Genomic DNA, 17,318 nt, shown 5'->3' on the forward strand with positions numbered 1-17,318 from the left:
GAGGAGCGAGTTTGAGAACCACTGCCCTAGAGTATCAGCAAGATTGTTAATTTAAATTGTGTTTAGTGGTCATCCAGTATTGTGCTGGTGGTGGTGGTGGACAGGGTTGCACTTCTGTTTGTCCACTTATTTTATGGTAGGCAAAACCAGTGCTGGTGAGTGCCAATCACAAGGACCAGAAGTTTGATTTTGTCTCGGACCACCAACCTGTGGTACCCCTGTAAGTGGCCCTCAGCACCCTAGATTGCCACGGCACCCAGTTTGGAAACCACTACATAATATCAATTCTAGCACCCTGCACCTGTCACAACCCATGCATTTCCTCTTTTCTGCCTGGGGTGTCGCGCTCTGCTCTGGTGCTTCTAGCACACAATGGTCTGTGTCTTAGTGCTGAGATACAGACCACAGTGTGCTAGAAGCACCAGAGCAGTGAGTGACACACCAGGCAGAAATGAGGAACTGCACGGGTTGTGACAGGTGCATGGTGCTAGAATGAACATTACTGTAAATTGGGATATTACACGCGCATGTTTTGTGTCTATTGATGCTGAAAAAGAAACCTCATTAAACAAAAGTAATGAAAGTGGTACAAGGGAAATAATATGTGTTGACTATATTCTATGACCTTACCTTGAAAATGATGATTTCCCCCTGAATGCATTGTATGCATTTACGGAAAGGCTGATTAGTAGTAAATATATAGCGATGTTACCACAAGTAAACAGTGTATTTTTGTATTTGTTTAATTAATGCACAGCTTAACCTAGTTGCACCTGGAATTCAGATGCAGTCACTGTCTAACAAATAGTATTAACATGCTGTCTGCTCAACAGTCAGTTCTACTGTGCTTGAGGTCTCTCTGGCAGGGTAGTGTTCTCGAGTATGTTGGAGTGACTGGTGCATAGTGGGAACAGATAGGGCTTGGCCAAGTTCAGATTGGTTAACAGTGTATGGACTTCTTACATGTGCACCATGCTGCATTGTTGTCCGGTTCTGCAGGTTGAACTTAGCTTTGGCACGTCTCCTTTGTTTAATAATACAGAGAATGGCTACAAAGAGGAGCAAGGTGGCAGCAACACTGCTGATGGAACCAACGAGAATCTCCAGCTGTTCTGATAAGGAGTATATTTCTGTTGGTCATGAAAAGAAAACAAGAGTTAGCAAAATCAGAAAACAGATGGCAGGCATTACAGAGAGGAAGAGGTTACTTGTAGCAAGATAAAATGCTGCTCTGTCATATTATATATAGTCATACAGTTCTTATAAAAGGGGTCAATTAGTAGTCATACAGTTCCTATAAAAGGGGTCAATTAGTAGAATACCCAGAGGTGCAAGGAACAGGCACTTAAGGTGCTACTGTAAAAAAATAAGTTTCTAAAATGTAGTTATTGAACATAAAGGAAATAAAAAACAAAAACAAAGGAACATGGTAATAATCATACTGTACCTAAACTACCCGATCTTTTACAGGAGAAGTATCAAACTTTCTGGAGAAGAGGATAGATGGAGAAGTTGCCCACTGCAACCAATCAACTTCTACCTATTATTATACAGAATGTACTAGATAAATGCTAGAGAGAAGCTTATTGTTTGTTTTGGGCAACTTTCCACTTGTCCAGTTCTCACAAGACTTGATACACCCCCCCTAACTTTTATGCAACCAACAGGGCATGACCTCTTTATTTGGAGGCATTTAAAGGCTTGGCAGACGGCTAGCTGAGAATTAAAATGAAAAGCAAGGATAGTGGAAATACTGTTATTTATTGTTATGTGAAGTGTAGATGGAATAAAAAGTAAATTAGGTGTGCAGTGGTCGAAGTGGGCCAGTATGCAACGGTCTGGTATACAGGCACTTCGCCACTGACCCTGAATTTTTTTTTTTAATGAATAACAGTGTGCAGACTCGAAGATGCAGCAGCAGCACTGGGCAGCAGGAGGAGGGGGGGAATGAGCAGCAGGAGGAGGGGGGAGTGTCCAGCCTTCCGGCCAGTGGCGGCGCTACCCGCTCAGCAAGGGCCTGCAAAGCAGGGAGGCGCCAGCCAGGATAGGCGCTCTCCCTGCTCTGCTGTTGTCTGTCCAATGTTGCTGCCGGCTACCAGAGCCTGCACCTGACACTGTGTGACAGGTAGCGGGCGGTGCCAGGCTGCCAGCAGCCAGCGTGAAAAGTGAAGGTCGTCCTTCAGTCTCCAGTCTCTCCCACCTACCCCCCACACCTCTGCTCATCCCAGCTGCACTTGTTGCAGGCCTGGCAAAACGATGATACTACGAGTACCCATGTACCGGGCCACATGCGTTCAAGTGGGCCCCGGTACATTCCCCCAACCCTTCCATTGAAAAGTTCCCTGCTTAACTTCTTTGGCCGCACCGCGATCGCTTTAGTGTGAGCACCGCGGTGCCAGCAACAGGAGGAGACGGAAGAAGCTGAGCTGCGCATGCTCAGCAGTCAATAACTTCTCCCAAATACTTTTGCGCCGCACGCTGGACCGTACCACCGGCGGCAATGCACACCATGCCCTGGGGGATGGGGTGGTTGCAGAGTGGTTGCCACAGCTGACGACCATCAGCCACTCCGCATGCGCTAGCCTGGGCATGCGTACTGACACCAGCTGCCCGGCGGATTGAATAGTACAGAGTCCTGTCTGCCCAGATCTCATCATTCTGTAGCTGTCCCTGGCTGTAGGACAGTGGAAGAACAGAGGGAAAAGATGAATGAAGAGAAATAGGGAGAAGAACATGTAAGAAAGAAGCTGATGTATTCCTTTAAGCTGTGGGCACAGTGGGGCACATGTTGTTATTTGCGGAACAGTGGGGTGGTATTACTTGATTTTTTTTGTGGATGCATAGGGGAATATAATGTGAATTGGGGACACAATGAGGTCAGTAATGTGAATTGAGGGCTTTATCGGGCATATCATGTGAATTGGGGGCAATGTGCTCCACATAATGTGAATTGTGGCACATGTGATTTGGGGGTACAGTGGGCAGATAATGTGACTTGGGGGTGCGTTGCGGCATATAATGGTAATTGGGGGCACAATGGGGCAGATGTGAATTAGGGGTGCATTGTGACATTTGCGGGGAAATGTAATAAGGTCTGAGATTGTGGAGGTCCGGGATTTCAGCTGAGATTGCCCATATTTTTAGAGTGGAAATCATTTACCAGGGAAAACCAAGTTGGTAAATGATCGGACCCTATTACATTTCCTCGATAATGTGAATTAGGGGGCACAATTGGGCTGATAATGTGAATTGGGGGTGCATTGTGGACTTGCCTGTCGGATCCAGTGGTGGCTGGCCACCTCAGTGGCTAATGGGGAGAGAGTGGGTGGGGGCTAAAATAATATAGGGGCTGGCAGTAGCAAAAACTCAGATTAAAGGGAGGCAGGGGGTTGGCACAGCGGGAACAAGCTTTGTCACCCTGTGCATGACCCACTGTCCTACTGTTCTGTGAATATGACCCACTGTCATCAGAGTGCATTACCCACTGTTAACCCTGTGTATATGTGCCACTGTCACCCTGTGTATGCCCCTCTGTCACCCCATGTATGTGACCCTCTGTCAACCCGTGTATGTGACTCTGTCACCCTGTGTATGCCCCTCTGTCTTCATGTGTATGTCCGTCACCCCATGTATGTCCCCTCTATCACCTTCAGTGTGAACACACACCCCTTTATTTGCAAAATATAGAAGGGAGTGGGGGTACAAATTTATAATTTGCAGGTGGCCGCCAAAGACCCTAGCACCGGCCCTGCTTCCAGCAATAGTGTTCATGCCATCACCAACACCACTGGAGTCCTGGTTTACACCGCCGCTGCTGGAGCTGGCCAGGCGCCCAAATGTGTGCGCCTGCCTCCTGCAACCAGCGCAGCTGGAGCCCAAGGCCTGCTGTCTTCCTCTCCACCCCCTCCATGTCCCTGCAGTGAGTGCTGCCTTTATCTGGGGGGGGGGGGGGAGGGTGTGTGAGAGCACAGATCGAGGAGCAGTAGCACACCCACACAAAATGTGTGTAAGGGGCTCTACCGTGGCTGTGGCGTAATGTAGGGGTCTCTACCATGGCGTAATGTGTTTATGGGGCTCTGCCATGGTGTAATGTAAGGGGCTGTACTGTGGCGTAATGTGTGTAAGTGGCTGTACCTGGTCTGATGTGTATATTTGGCTGTACCTGGCATATTATGTGTAGACGGCCATTGGCATAATGTAAATTTTGGCTCATTCTGTGTGGCATCATGTGTAAGGGGCATCAATACTAGATAGTATAAAGGGTCCTACTATTGTGGTGCATAATGTGTATAAGGGGTATATGGTGAGGTACACTACGCTTAAGGAAATACCCTCTTTTAAGCGACCATGCCCCCTTTTTACGGAGCACGCCTACGGCACGCGCATTATGACACCCTTCACTTTTCTATAATCCCACTTCAAAATTTGTACTTCGACCACTGACTAGAACGGTCATTGATAACATACATTAGATCCCAGTGAGTGATTGGGATGGCCATCAGTTGGAGTACCACAAGGCTCAGTTTTAGGTCTTCTGCTTTTCTCAATATATACCTCATCTCTTGGCAATCTAATCAGCTCTTTTGGATTTAAGTATCATTTGTACACTGATAATACTCAAATCTATCTATCAAACCAGAGTTGTCACCATCGGTTTTGGTCCGTGTTTCTGAATGCCTTTCTGCCATTTCATGTTGGATGTCATCTAACTACCTCAAATCAACATTTACAAAACTGAATTAATTATATTCCTGCCAGCCAAGAGTAGTTACCATCCTCATCTCTCCATGGGGGTCATTCCGACCCGATCGCTTGCTGCAGTTTATCGCAGCACAGCGCTCGGGTCGGAACTGCGCATGCGCCGCCACTGCAGTGCACAGGCGCATGGCCGACGGCCGTCGTTTCCTAGCGATCGCCTCTGCCTGATTGACAGGCAGAGGCGGTCGTTGGGCGGGAGGGGGTGGCACGGTGGCGTTTGGCTGCCGTTATGGGGGCATGGCCGGATCGTGCGGGGGGCGGGCCGCAGCCGCTGTATGACATCACACGCAGCCGCTGCAACAAGGGGCAGCGACGATCAACTCCCGGCCAGACGCAAGAGCTGCGCTTTCCGGGAGTTTCTCCATACTACAAAAGCATCGCCGCTGTGCGATGCTTTTGTACTTGTGCGGGGGGGGGGGGGGGGAGGGCGGACTGACATGCGGGGCGGACTAGCCCTATGCTGGGCATCCCCCCGCATGTCAGGGAAGATAATCGTAGCTGTGCTAAATGTAGCACAGCTACGATCAACTCGGAATGACCCCCCGTAACTGTTGACAACTCTACAATATACCCTACCCCACAAGCTAGCTGCCTAGGCGTCATCCTTGACTCTGAACAGTCCTTTGTTCCCCATAGTCAATCTGTCTTTAAGCCACGTTACATGCATCTAAAAAACATATCCAAAATACGACCCTATCTTACACAAGAAACTAATCCATGCTCTCATTATCTCCCGCATTGAATATTGCAATAGTCTCTTTACTGGTCTTCCCAAGAAAAGACTCTCACCACTACAATCCATTCTGAATGCAGCTGAGAGGCTGATCTTCCTAGCAAGAAGTTCATCATCTGCTGATACTCTCCGTCAGTCCCTCCATTGGTTGCCCATATTCTGCCGTATTCAATATAAAATAATTCTACTCCCATATATGTTGGTGTAGTTTGGTCAATAACTTTATATTTCATTGCTTATCTCAACATATCTCCCAACTAATCAACACGGATTACTCACTCCCATTCACAATTGCAGGACTTTCTTCGGGGAGCACCCACCCCATAGAATGCCCTCCCATGCATGATAAGGCTCTCCTCTAGCCTCCAAACTTTCAAGAGTTCCCTAAAAACTTACCTCTTCAGGCAAGCCTATCAAATTCCTGAACCACCCACATAACCTTCAGAAGCATTCATATCTAATTACATCCCATCAGGACTGTCTTTGCAATCAGGTGGGACCGCTATGCTATAGATAGGGCCTATCCTTGTGTATGCTTCCTCATTCCCTATAGATTGTAAGCTTACGAGCAAGGCCTTCCTACCTCTATGTCTGTTATTACTAGAGATGACCGGGTTCAGTTCGTCGAGATCCGAACCCCCCGAACTTCACGTGGTTTACACGGGTCCGAGGCAGCCTTGGTTCTTCCCGCCTTACTCGCAAAACCTGAACGAGGCAAAACGTCATCATCCCGCTGTCGGATTCTCGCGAGATTCGGATTCCATATAAAGAGCCTTGCGTCGCCGCCATTTTCACTCGTGCATTGTAGATTGAGCGGAAAGGACGTGGCTACGTTCTCTGCCTGAATAGCCCAATATCAGCTCACTATCTGTGCTCAGTATCAGTGCTGCATTGTGGTGACCAGTATACTACAGTACAATAGTCCATTGCTGTATCTTGCTGCTCCGTGTCAGTTCTAGTATTATCCTCATCAGTGCTCAATATCTGTGCTCAGTATCAGTGCTGCATTGTCGTGACCAGTATATAATGCTGCAGTACAATAGTCCATTGCTGTATCTTGCTGCTCCATGTCAGTTCTATTATCCTCAACAGTGCTCAATATCTGTGCTCAGTATCAGTGCTGCATTGTGGTGACCAGTATATAATACTGCAGTACAATAATCCATTGCTGTATCTTTCTGCTCCGTGTCAGTTCTAGTATCCTCAACAGTGCTCAATATCTGTGCTCAGTATCAGTGCTACATTGTGGTGACCAGTATATAGTAGTACAGTACAGTAGTCCATTTCGGTATCTTGCTGCTCCGTGTCAGTTCTAGTATTATCCTCATCAGTGCTCAGTATCAGTGCTGCATTGTGGTGACCAGTGTATAGTAGTACAGTACAGTAGTCCATTGCTGTATCTTGCTGCTCCGTGTCAGTTCTATTATCCTCATCAGTGCTCAATATCTGTACTCAGTATCAGTGCTGCATTGTGGTGACCAGTATATAGTAGTATAGTACAGTAGTCCAGTGCTGTTCTCGCTGCCCAGTGTCAGTTCTATTATTCTCAACAGTGCTCAATATCTGTGCTCAGTATCAGTGCTGCATTGTGGTGACCAGTATATAATACTGCAGTACAATAGTCCATTGCTGTATCTTTCTGCTCCGTGTCAGTTCTAGTATCCTCAACAGTGCTCAATATCTGTGCTCAGTATCAGTGCTGCATTGTGGTGACCAGTATATAGTAGTACAGTACAGTAGTCCATTTCGGTATCTTGCTGCTCCGTGTCAGTTCAAGGATTATCCTCATTAGTGCTCAGTATCAGTGCTGCATTGTGGTGACCAGTGTATAGTAGTACAGTACAGTAGTCCATTGCTGTATCTTGCTGCTCTGTGTCAGTTCTAGTATCCTCATCAGTGCTCAATATCTGTGCTCAGTATCAGTGCTGCATTGTGGTGACCAGTATATAATACAGTACAGTAGTCCAGTGCTGTTCTCGCTGCCCAGTGTCAGTTCTAGTATCCTCATCAGTGCTCAGTATCACTACTCATTGTCTTGTGCTGCATTGCGGTGACTAAAAGTCCAGTGTCTTGTGCTGCATCTTGCTGCTGTAGGGTGCTGTGGTAGTGTCCTGTCACTGTGCATAGGTCATCATCATTCCAGTCACAGTGGTATCTGGTATCTATCTAGTGGTATCTAATTCCAGACATTACTGCCGTCTAATTCCAGATATATTACTGCCATATAATTCCACACATTAAAAAATGGAGAACAAAAATGTGGAGGGTAAAATAGGGAAAGATCAAGATCCACTTCCACTTAGTGCTGAAGCTGCTGCCACTAGTCATGGCACAGATGATGAAATGCCATCAACGTCGTCTGCCAAGGCCGATGCCCAATGTCATAGTAGAGAGCATGTAAAATCCAAAAAAACAAAAGTTCAGTAAAATTACCCAAAAATCTAAATTAAAAGCGTCTGAGGAGAAGTGTAAACTTGCCAATATGCCATTTATGACACGAAGTGGCAAGGAACGGCTAAGGCCCTCTCCTATGTTTCTCATGGCTAGTGGGTCAGCTTCACATGAGGATGGAAGCACTCATTCTCCTGCTAGAAAAATGAAAAGACTTAAGCTGGCAAAAGCACAGCAAAGAACTGTACGTTCTTCTAAATCACAAATCCCCAAGGAGAGTCCAATTGTGTCGGTTGCGATGCCTGACCTTCCCAACACTGGACGGGAAGAGGTGGCTCCTTCCACCATTTGCACGCCCCCTGCAAGTGCTGGAAGGAGCACCCACAGTCCAGTTCCTGATAGTCAAATTGAAGATGTCACTGTTGAAGTACACCAGAATGAGTATATGGGTGTTGCTGACGCTGATGAGGAAATTGACAAGGAGGATTCTGATGGAGAGGTGGTTTGTTTAAGTCAGGCACCCAGGGAGACACCTGTTGTCCGTGGGATGAATAAGGCCATTGACATGCCTGGTCAAAACACAAAAAAAAAATCACCTCTTCGGTGTGGAATTATTTCAACAGAAATGCGGACAACAGGTGTCAAGCCGTGTGTTGCCTTTGTCAAGCTGTAATAAGAAGGGGTAAGGATGTTAACCACCTAGGAACATCCTCCCTTATACGTCACCTGGAGCGCATTCATCAGAAGTCATTGACAAGTTCAAAAACGTTGGGTGACAGCGGAAGCAGTCCACTGACAACTAAATCCCTTCTTCCTCTTGTACCCAAGCTCCTGCAAACCACAACACCAACTCCCTCAGTGTCAATTTCCTCAGACAGGAACCCCAATAGTCCTGCAGGCCACTTGTCACTTGCTGTCCTCTCCTAACTGGGATTCCTCCAATGGATCCTTGAGTGTAATGTCTACTGCTGCTGGTGCTGCTGTTGTTGCTGCTGGGAGTCGATCGTCATCCCAGAGGGGAAGTCGGAAGACCACTTGTACTACTTCCAGTAAGCAATTGACTGTCCAACAGTCCTTTGCGAGGAAGATGAAATATCACAGCAGTCATCCTGTTGCAAAGCGGATAACTCAGGCCTTGACATCTATGTTGGTGTTAGACTTGCGTCCGGTATCCGCCGTTAGTTCACGGGACTTAGAGAATTGCTTGAGGTAGTGTGTCCCCGGTACCAAATACCATCTAGGTTCCACTTCTCTAGGCAGGCGATACCGAGAATGTACACAGATGTCAGAAAAAGAGAATCACCAGTGTCCTAAAAAATGCAGTTGTACCCAATGTCCACTTAACCACGGACATGTGGACAAGTGGAGCTGGGCAGACTAAGGACTATATGACTGTGACTGCCCACTGGGTAGATGTATTGCCTCCCGCAGCAAGAACAGCAGCGGTGGCACCAGTAGCAGCATCTCGCAAACGCCAACTCGTTCCTAGGCAGGCTACGCATTGTATCACCGCTTTCCATAAGAGGCACACAGCTGACAACCTCTTACGGAAACTGAGGAACATCATCGCAGATTGGCTTACCCAATTGGACTCTCCTGGGGATTTGTGACATCAAACAATGCCACCAATATTGTGCGTGAATTACATGTGGGCAAATTCCAGCACGTCCCATGTTTTGCACATACAATGAATTTGGTGGTGCAGAATTTTTTTAAAAATGACAGGGGTATGCAAGAGATGCTGTCGTTGGCCCGAACAATTGCGGGCCACTTTCGGCATTCAGCCACCGCATACCGAAGACTGGAGCACCAGCAAACACTCCTGAACATGCCCTGCCATCAGCTGAAGCAAGAGGTGGTAACGAGGTGGAATTCAACCCTCTATATGCTTCAGAGGATGGAGGAGCAGTAAAAGGTCATTCAAGCCTATACATCTGCCTACGATATAGGCAAAGGAGAGGGAACGCACCTGACTCAAGCGCAGTGGAGAATGATTTCAACATTGTGCAAGGTTCTGCAAACCTTTGAACTTGCCACACGTTAAGTCAGTTCAGACACTGCCAGCCTGAGTCAGGTCATTCCCCTCATCAGGCTTTTGCAGAAGCAGCTGGATAGATTGAAGGAGGAGCTAAAATGGAGCGATTGCGCTAGGTATGTGGGACTTGTGGATGGAGCCCTTCATTCGCTTAACCAGGAGTCACAGGTGGTCAATCTGTTGAAATCAGAGCACTACATTTTGGCCACCGTGCTCGATCCTAGGTTTAAAGCCTATGTTGTATCTCTCTTTCCAGCAGACACAAGTCTGCAGATGTTCAAAGACCTGCTGGTGAGACACTTGTCAAGTCAAGCGGAATGTGACCCGCCAACAGCTCCTCCATCATTTTCTCACGCCACTGGAGCTGTCAGGAAAAGGATAACATTTCCAAAACCACCCACTGGCGGTGATGCAGGGCAGTCAGGAGCGATAGCTGACATCTGGTCAGAACTGAAGGACCTGCCAACGATTACTGACATGAAATACAAATCCCCAAGGAAGGGGAAGGACAAAAGAAACCAGGTATAATTCAAGGTGCACTCTACCCAACTAACAATTGCGATTATAATTTGACGAAAGTGTATATCCACAACAGTAGTAGCAAATATCGGTTCAAATGCCCATGACCTAAATTATTGCCTGATATTATTTTTCTTGTGGGACTGAATATGTCCTTTATTAATAGAGCGAAATATTAAAATCAAAAGAAAAATATGTGATAGAAAATAAACATAATGTGAATAAAGATTTAAAAACAAAGCTAATGTGTTATTCCCTTTATGTACTTCCTTATAATTATTTCAAATGTACATACCCATGCATATACTTATACAGCACTGTATCAGTGCTAAATTGATTGAAGACTTAGAATTCCCACGTTAGGTGGAGCTGGTACCACGTATTATAGAAGGAAATATATTACCCTGCTATTGAGTCACGAACTTATATTCAAATATTGCAACAATGAAACTCTAATCCTATCATGCACACTTAAAGTGTAGTGAGGTATTTCTTAATGTAATAAACTGGGATAGATGAAACATTGTTGCTAAGTATGTGACTCATGCAATGAATCCTGGAACTATGCACAGTACAAAAGCCTTGCAATGTAATATATACTACCCACACACAGAGGGAGCTGTTTGGGGATATATTTTAGAGTGATAGCATATATAGAGTCATATGCAGATATATGAATTAATCTCTCATTAATAGTGTCAGTCCACAATAATAAATTGCCTTATTACACTATATTGGATTATGTCTGCTCAGTAAATCACGGTAATAATTAAAGCCCGCTGGTCATATTTATGACGTAATACAGAAAGATATTCGGTAACTATGTGGAAAAGATAGATTAATATCTCCTGTATAATGTTGACATTATACAGGAGATATTAATCTATCTTTTCCACATAGTTACCGAATATCTTTCTGCATTACGTCATAAATATGACCAGCGGGCTTTAATTATTACCGTGATTCACTGAGCAGACATAATCCAATATAGTGTAATAAGGCGAATTTATTATTGTGGACTGACACTATTAATGAGAGATTAATTCATATATCTGCATATGACTCTATATATGCTATCACTCTAAAATATATCCCCAAACAGCTCCCTCTGTGTGTGGGTAGTATATATTACATTGCAAGGCTTTTGTACTGTGCATAGTTCCAGGATTCATTGCATGAGTCACATACTTAGCAACAATGTTTCATCTATCCCAGTTTATTACATTAATAAATACCTCACTACACTTTAAGTGTGCATGATAGGATTAGAGTTTCATTGTTGCAATATTTGAATATTAGTTCGTGACTCAAAAGCAGGGTAATATATTTCCTTCTATAATACGTGGTACCAGCTCCACCTAACGTGGGAATTATAAGTCTTCAATCAATTTAGCACTGATACAGTGCTGTATAAGTATATGCATGGGTATGTACATTTGAAATAATTATAAGGAAGTACATAAAGGGAATAACACATTAGCTTTGTTTTTAAATCTTTATTCACATTATGTTTATTTTCTATCACATATTTTTCTTTTGATTTTGATATTTCGCTCTATTAATAAAGGACATATTCAGTCCCACAAGAAAAATAATATCAGGCAATAATTTAGGTCATGGGCATTTGAACCGATATTTGCTACTACTGTTGTGGATATACACTTTCGTCAAATTATAATCGCAATTGTTAGTTGGGTAGAGTGCACCTTGAATTATACCTGGTTTCTTTTGTCCTTCCCCTTCCTTGGGGATTTGTATTTCATATCCTTGTTTAATCCAGGTGGTAGCACCTTTTGGAGCCTTCAACCCTTCTGTTTCTCACATACATGTGTGAACCCCCAAAACCAGGGTTTGAATGGATAGAATGAAAGGCACCCCAACTTTGTAACGCAAACTATTATTAATTAATCTCGGTGCAGGTTATCCTCCAGTACTTGGTAAGAGCTTTTTGCTTGATCAGCACTGGAACTTCTTGATTACTGACATGTCGTCTACTGTCACTGCATATGATTCTGTCACCATTTAAAGAATGGTGGAGGATTATATGAGTGACTGCATCACTGTAGGCATGTCAGACAGTCCGTACGTATACTGGCAGGAAAAAACAGGCAATTTGGAGGCCCTTGCAGAAACTGGCTTTATTTTAACTAAGTTGCCCCCCCTCCAGTGTGTACTCCGAAAGAGTATTTAGTGCAGCCGGTAACCTTGTCAGCGATCGGCATAGGAGGTTACTTCCAGAAAATGTGGAGAAGATGATGTTCATCAAAATTAATTATAATCAATTCCTCCGTGGAGACATTTACCAGCAATTGCCTCCAGAAAGTACACAGGTACCTGTGATGGTGGATTTCAGTGGGGACGAATTAATACTCTGTGTGGAGGGGGATGTACACAGTGAAAGGGGTGAGGAATCGGAAGATGAGGAGGAGCCAGTTTGTGCAAGGAGAGATTGATTACTTCTTTTTTGGTGGGGGCCCAAACCAACCAGTCATTTCAGTCAGTCATGTGGCAGACCCTGTTGCTGAAATGATAGGTTTGTTAAAGTGTGCATGTCCTGTTTATACAACATAAGGGTGGGTGGGAGGGCCCAAGGACAATTCCATCTTACACCTCTTTTTTTTAATATATATCTTTGCATCATGTGCTGTTTGGGGACTTTTTTTTTTTTTTAAGTGCCATCCTGTCTGACACTGCAGTGCCACTCCTAGATGGGCACCCGAATCCGACAAAAATTCTTAAGGGAGGTTTTGCCAAAACGCGTCCGAATCCAAAACACGACCGCGGAACCGAATCCAAAACCAAAACATTAAACCCGAAAAATGTCCGGTGCACATCTCTAGTTATTACTAGAGATGAGCGGGTTTGGTTCATTGAGATCCGAACCCCCCCGAACTTCACCTATTTTACATGGGTCCGAGGCAGCCTCGGATCTTCCCGCCTTGCTCGGTTAACCCGAATGCAAAATTCGTATTCTATATAAAGAGCCGCGTGTCGCCGCCATTTTCACTCGTGCATTGGAGATTGAACAGAGAGGATGTGGCTACGCTCTCTGCCTGAAAAGCTCCATATCTGTGCTCAGTGTACTGCAAATATCTGTGCTCAGTGTGCTACACAAATATCTACGTTCTCTGCCTGAAAAGCTCCATATCTGTGCTCAGTGTGCTGCAAATATCTGTGCTCAGTGTGCTGCAAATATCTACATTCTCTGCCTGAAAAGCTCCATATCTGTGCTCAGTGTGCTGCAAATATCTGTGCTCAGTGTGCTGCATTTTGGTGACCAATAGTATATAGTTGTACAGTACAGTAGGCCATTGCTGTATCTTGCAGCTCTTTGTCACTGCAAGTATCCATTCTATATCTGTGCTGCATTTTTGTGAGCAGTATATATAGTATTACAGTGCAGCATTTTGGTGACCAACAGTATATAGTTGTACAGTACAGTAAGCCATTGTTGTATCTTGCAGCTCTGTGTCAGGAGAAACCGCCCTAAGTGCAGAGCAAAATCTACTTTCTTTCCCCCGGACACGAATAGTCCAGAAATCCGGGTCTTTTTGGATATGGTCTCCAAAGAATTTGATCTGATCAAACATCGAATGGATAAGAAATACTATTACTTTCCTCAGAACTTACCTCGTGATGAAAAAGAAGCACTGAGAGAGCCAAGAGAATGGGATGACGTGATAATCAAGCCATCAGACAAGGGAGGCAAAATAGTGCTCTGGCCGACAGACATGTATGTGACAGAAGCACTGAGACAACTGAAACAAACTACGTGTTATAAAAGATTACTGAGCAATCCAACTACACGTTTTCAGAGCGAGTACATCAGTCTCATTGGAGAGGCTTTGACGTCAGGCATTATCATTAAACAAGAACATGCCTACCTCTCAGTCAAAAATCCCAGAACACCTACGTGCTAACTCCTCCCAAAAACACACAAAGATCTGAGGAAACCCCCTGGGAGACCCATTATGTCGGGAAACGGAGGCCTCCTTGAACAACCAAGTCATTTCCTGGATTTACATCTCCGAGAATACGTTCTACAGTTACCATCATATCTAAGAGATACCTCGGACCTACTTCAAAAAATTAATGACATCACCTTTGAGGATAGCTTTTTACTGGTAACCTTGGATGTCGAAGCGCTTTACACCAGTATTCACCATCAGGCTGGACTAGAGGCAGCCAAGTTCTTTCTGGATAGAAATGAACAAGGTGACTTCGGTGATTTCTTGCATAGCCTATTGGCCTTTGTATTAGAGAAAAATTTCTTTACATTTCAGGAGCAATTTTACCTCCAAGTTAAGGGTACAGCTATGGGGGCAGCATGTGCACCAACATATGCGAACCTGTTTCTAGGTTGGTGGGAGCAGAAGTATGTTTTCACAGATACCAATGACCAATACACAGATCACGTCATGTTATGGCTCAGATACATAGATGACATCTTTGTCATCTGGGATGGGGACCAAAACCTCTTGGTGGAGTTTATCAAGCTCCTTAATAACAACTATCTCAACATAAAGCTTACACATACCATCAACCAGGAAAAAGTAGCCTTTCTTGATATCAACATCTATAAGTCCACTGCAGGCAATTTATCAACAGAACTCTACCGAAAAGAAACATCTACCAACAGCTTACTTTTCCAAACGAGCGCACACTTCCCGCCAACGGTAGAGAACATACCTAAAGGGGAGTTCCTAAGACTCCGTAGGAACTGTTCGGAGGAGGAAGTATTCAAAATCAAGAGTCAGGAACTATCCCATCGGCTACACGAGAGAGGCTACAGTAAAAGATCAGTCAAACGAGCTTGTAAGGAAATAACCAAGACACCCAGGAATACCCTAATCTTCTCAACCAAAACTCCCAGCAAACCAGATGATAAATGTAGATTTATTGGAATCTTCTGCCCGGAATGGAAACAGATTAAGCAAGCCATTGAGACACATCTTCCCATACTTCAGCTTGACAAGGTCCTGGCACCACTGATAGATACCAACATCCAGATGAGCTGGCGGAGATCCAGGAACATCAAGGATCTCCTGGTACGGAGTCATTTCCAACCCATGACAGCGAAGTCGAATGCAACGAGGGGTACGTTCCCGTGTGGACACTGCAAAGCCTGCCCCCAGATGGCAAAAATAAGTTCAATACCAGACCGTTATGGCCAACTCATACCTATAAAACAATATTTCAACTGCAGCACGCAAGGTCTGATCTACTGCATTGAATGCAGTTGTAATTTGAGGTATGTAGGAATGACGACCAGAAAATTCAAGGAGCGGGTATTAGAACATGTGGGAACCTGTCGTAATGCTGCCAGCAATCTCATACGGATGAGAAAATTGACCTCGGTAGCCAGGCATTTTCACTTCTGCCACACAGATTTCTTGAAAGAACTAAAGGTTTTCGGCTTGGAAAAAGTTCAATTAGGCATCAGAGGAGGAGATCTTAGCAAAGAACTATTGAAGAAAGAAACAGAGTGGATCTTTAAACTCAACACATACAAACCGATGGGTCTCAATGAAAGCATAAACTACAGTGCCTATTTGTAGGTACACAAGTAACCTTATTACTTTGTATATGACTCCATGATGTTACAACCCCACGAATAGAATAACTTCTCTTTTTCAATAACACTTAATCACTGCACATAGAGATCAAGCTTGATACGAATGGATTCCCAGTAAGACACTCACGTAGTCTGAACCAGACATTTCAGCTTTACACCTCTTTTACCTTTCAATCCATTGATTTCATCACAAAACTATGTACAACTCTTCACTACTTGCACTGTCACCTTAGTTAGCCGTTACACCCTTTTGTGTGTTTTCCCACTTTTTCACGTGTATCATCACTCTTATTTTGCGCTCATTCCCCCTCACGCCCAAGGAATTTGGGTCCTCATTATCACCGTCACATTTCACAGTCACATCACCAGTGAGATCCCCAGTCCACTCACATGCACACCATCCTTGTTTGATCACCCACACTGAGAATAAGATTACCTAGCCCATAGGTGGGACTAACCACCTCCTTTATTTAAACGCAATGAGCTCACGATTAGCGATCATTAAGAAATTTTCATAATTGATAAGGGTTCACTTACATCAATTTAATCTCCAGCCTGATACTTGGTATCAGTGGGGACATGGTATAGACCAGTGGTTCTCAAACTCGGTCCTCAGGACCCCACACGGTGCATGTTTTGCAGGTAACCCAGCAGGTGCACAGGTGTATTAATTACTCACTGACCCATTTTAAAAGGTCCACAGGTGGAGCTAATTATTTCACTTGTGATTCTGTGAGGAGACCTGCAAAACATGCACCGTGGGGGGTCCTGAGGACCGAGTTTGAGAACCTGTGGTATAGACTATATACCTTTTTGACATACTTAGCAGTTACCGAACATCCAGATTAACTATTAACTTATTTCTTTATGTTTATGTTAATGTATGAATTTAGTATCTTATTCATCTATTACTTATTAAATTTACTCTATTCATTTGTTAGTTCTAAGGTCATATATAATTCTGGTTATTGTTTTGGGTTTGACTCACTTATCATTCAGCCCATATCATGACGTGTTACTTCAGTTATGCCTAAACCATCTACACTAGGTATGGGTTCAAGGCCGGGATCGGCTGCAATATAGGTGCTCTGCCTGTCTTTACTTTATCAGTCTCTCATCGATAGTCACCTTCTCTTCATAATGGGCTGATGGCTTGTATATATTGGTATGCCTGTAAACATGGCGGTATTAAATCCAAATATATAATAAACTAAACACCGTAAATTATGCAATAAGTTAATACCAGATAAATTCAAAAAAATTCATAAAAATCAAAAAATCAAAAAATATATGTCAAAAAAATTCTA

The 17,318-nt window shown here is 44.3% G+C and overlaps 1 protein-coding gene across 3 annotated transcripts in view; it reads right to left on the bottom strand.

Moving 5' to 3' along the window:
- Positions 1-727: 727 nt before the first annotated feature.
- LOC134910441 (uncharacterized) overlaps positions 728-17,318 on the bottom strand; it is a 145,545-nt gene continuing 128,954 nt past the window's right edge. For all 3 annotated transcript variants that reach the window (XM_063918474.1, XM_063918476.1, XM_063918477.1), the window contains exon 10: positions 728-1,130. In XM_063918474.1, coding sequence (XP_063774544.1) covers positions 811-1,130 — 320 coding nt within the window. In that variant the 3' untranslated portion in view covers positions 728-810. The remainder of the gene's footprint in view (positions 1,131-17,318) is intronic.

Source organism: Pseudophryne corroboree, chromosome 4 (assembly GCF_028390025.1).
Source record: "Pseudophryne corroboree isolate aPseCor3 chromosome 4, aPseCor3.hap2, whole genome shotgun sequence".
Classification (NCBI taxonomy): Eukaryota; Metazoa; Chordata; class Amphibia; order Anura; family Myobatrachidae; genus Pseudophryne; species Pseudophryne corroboree.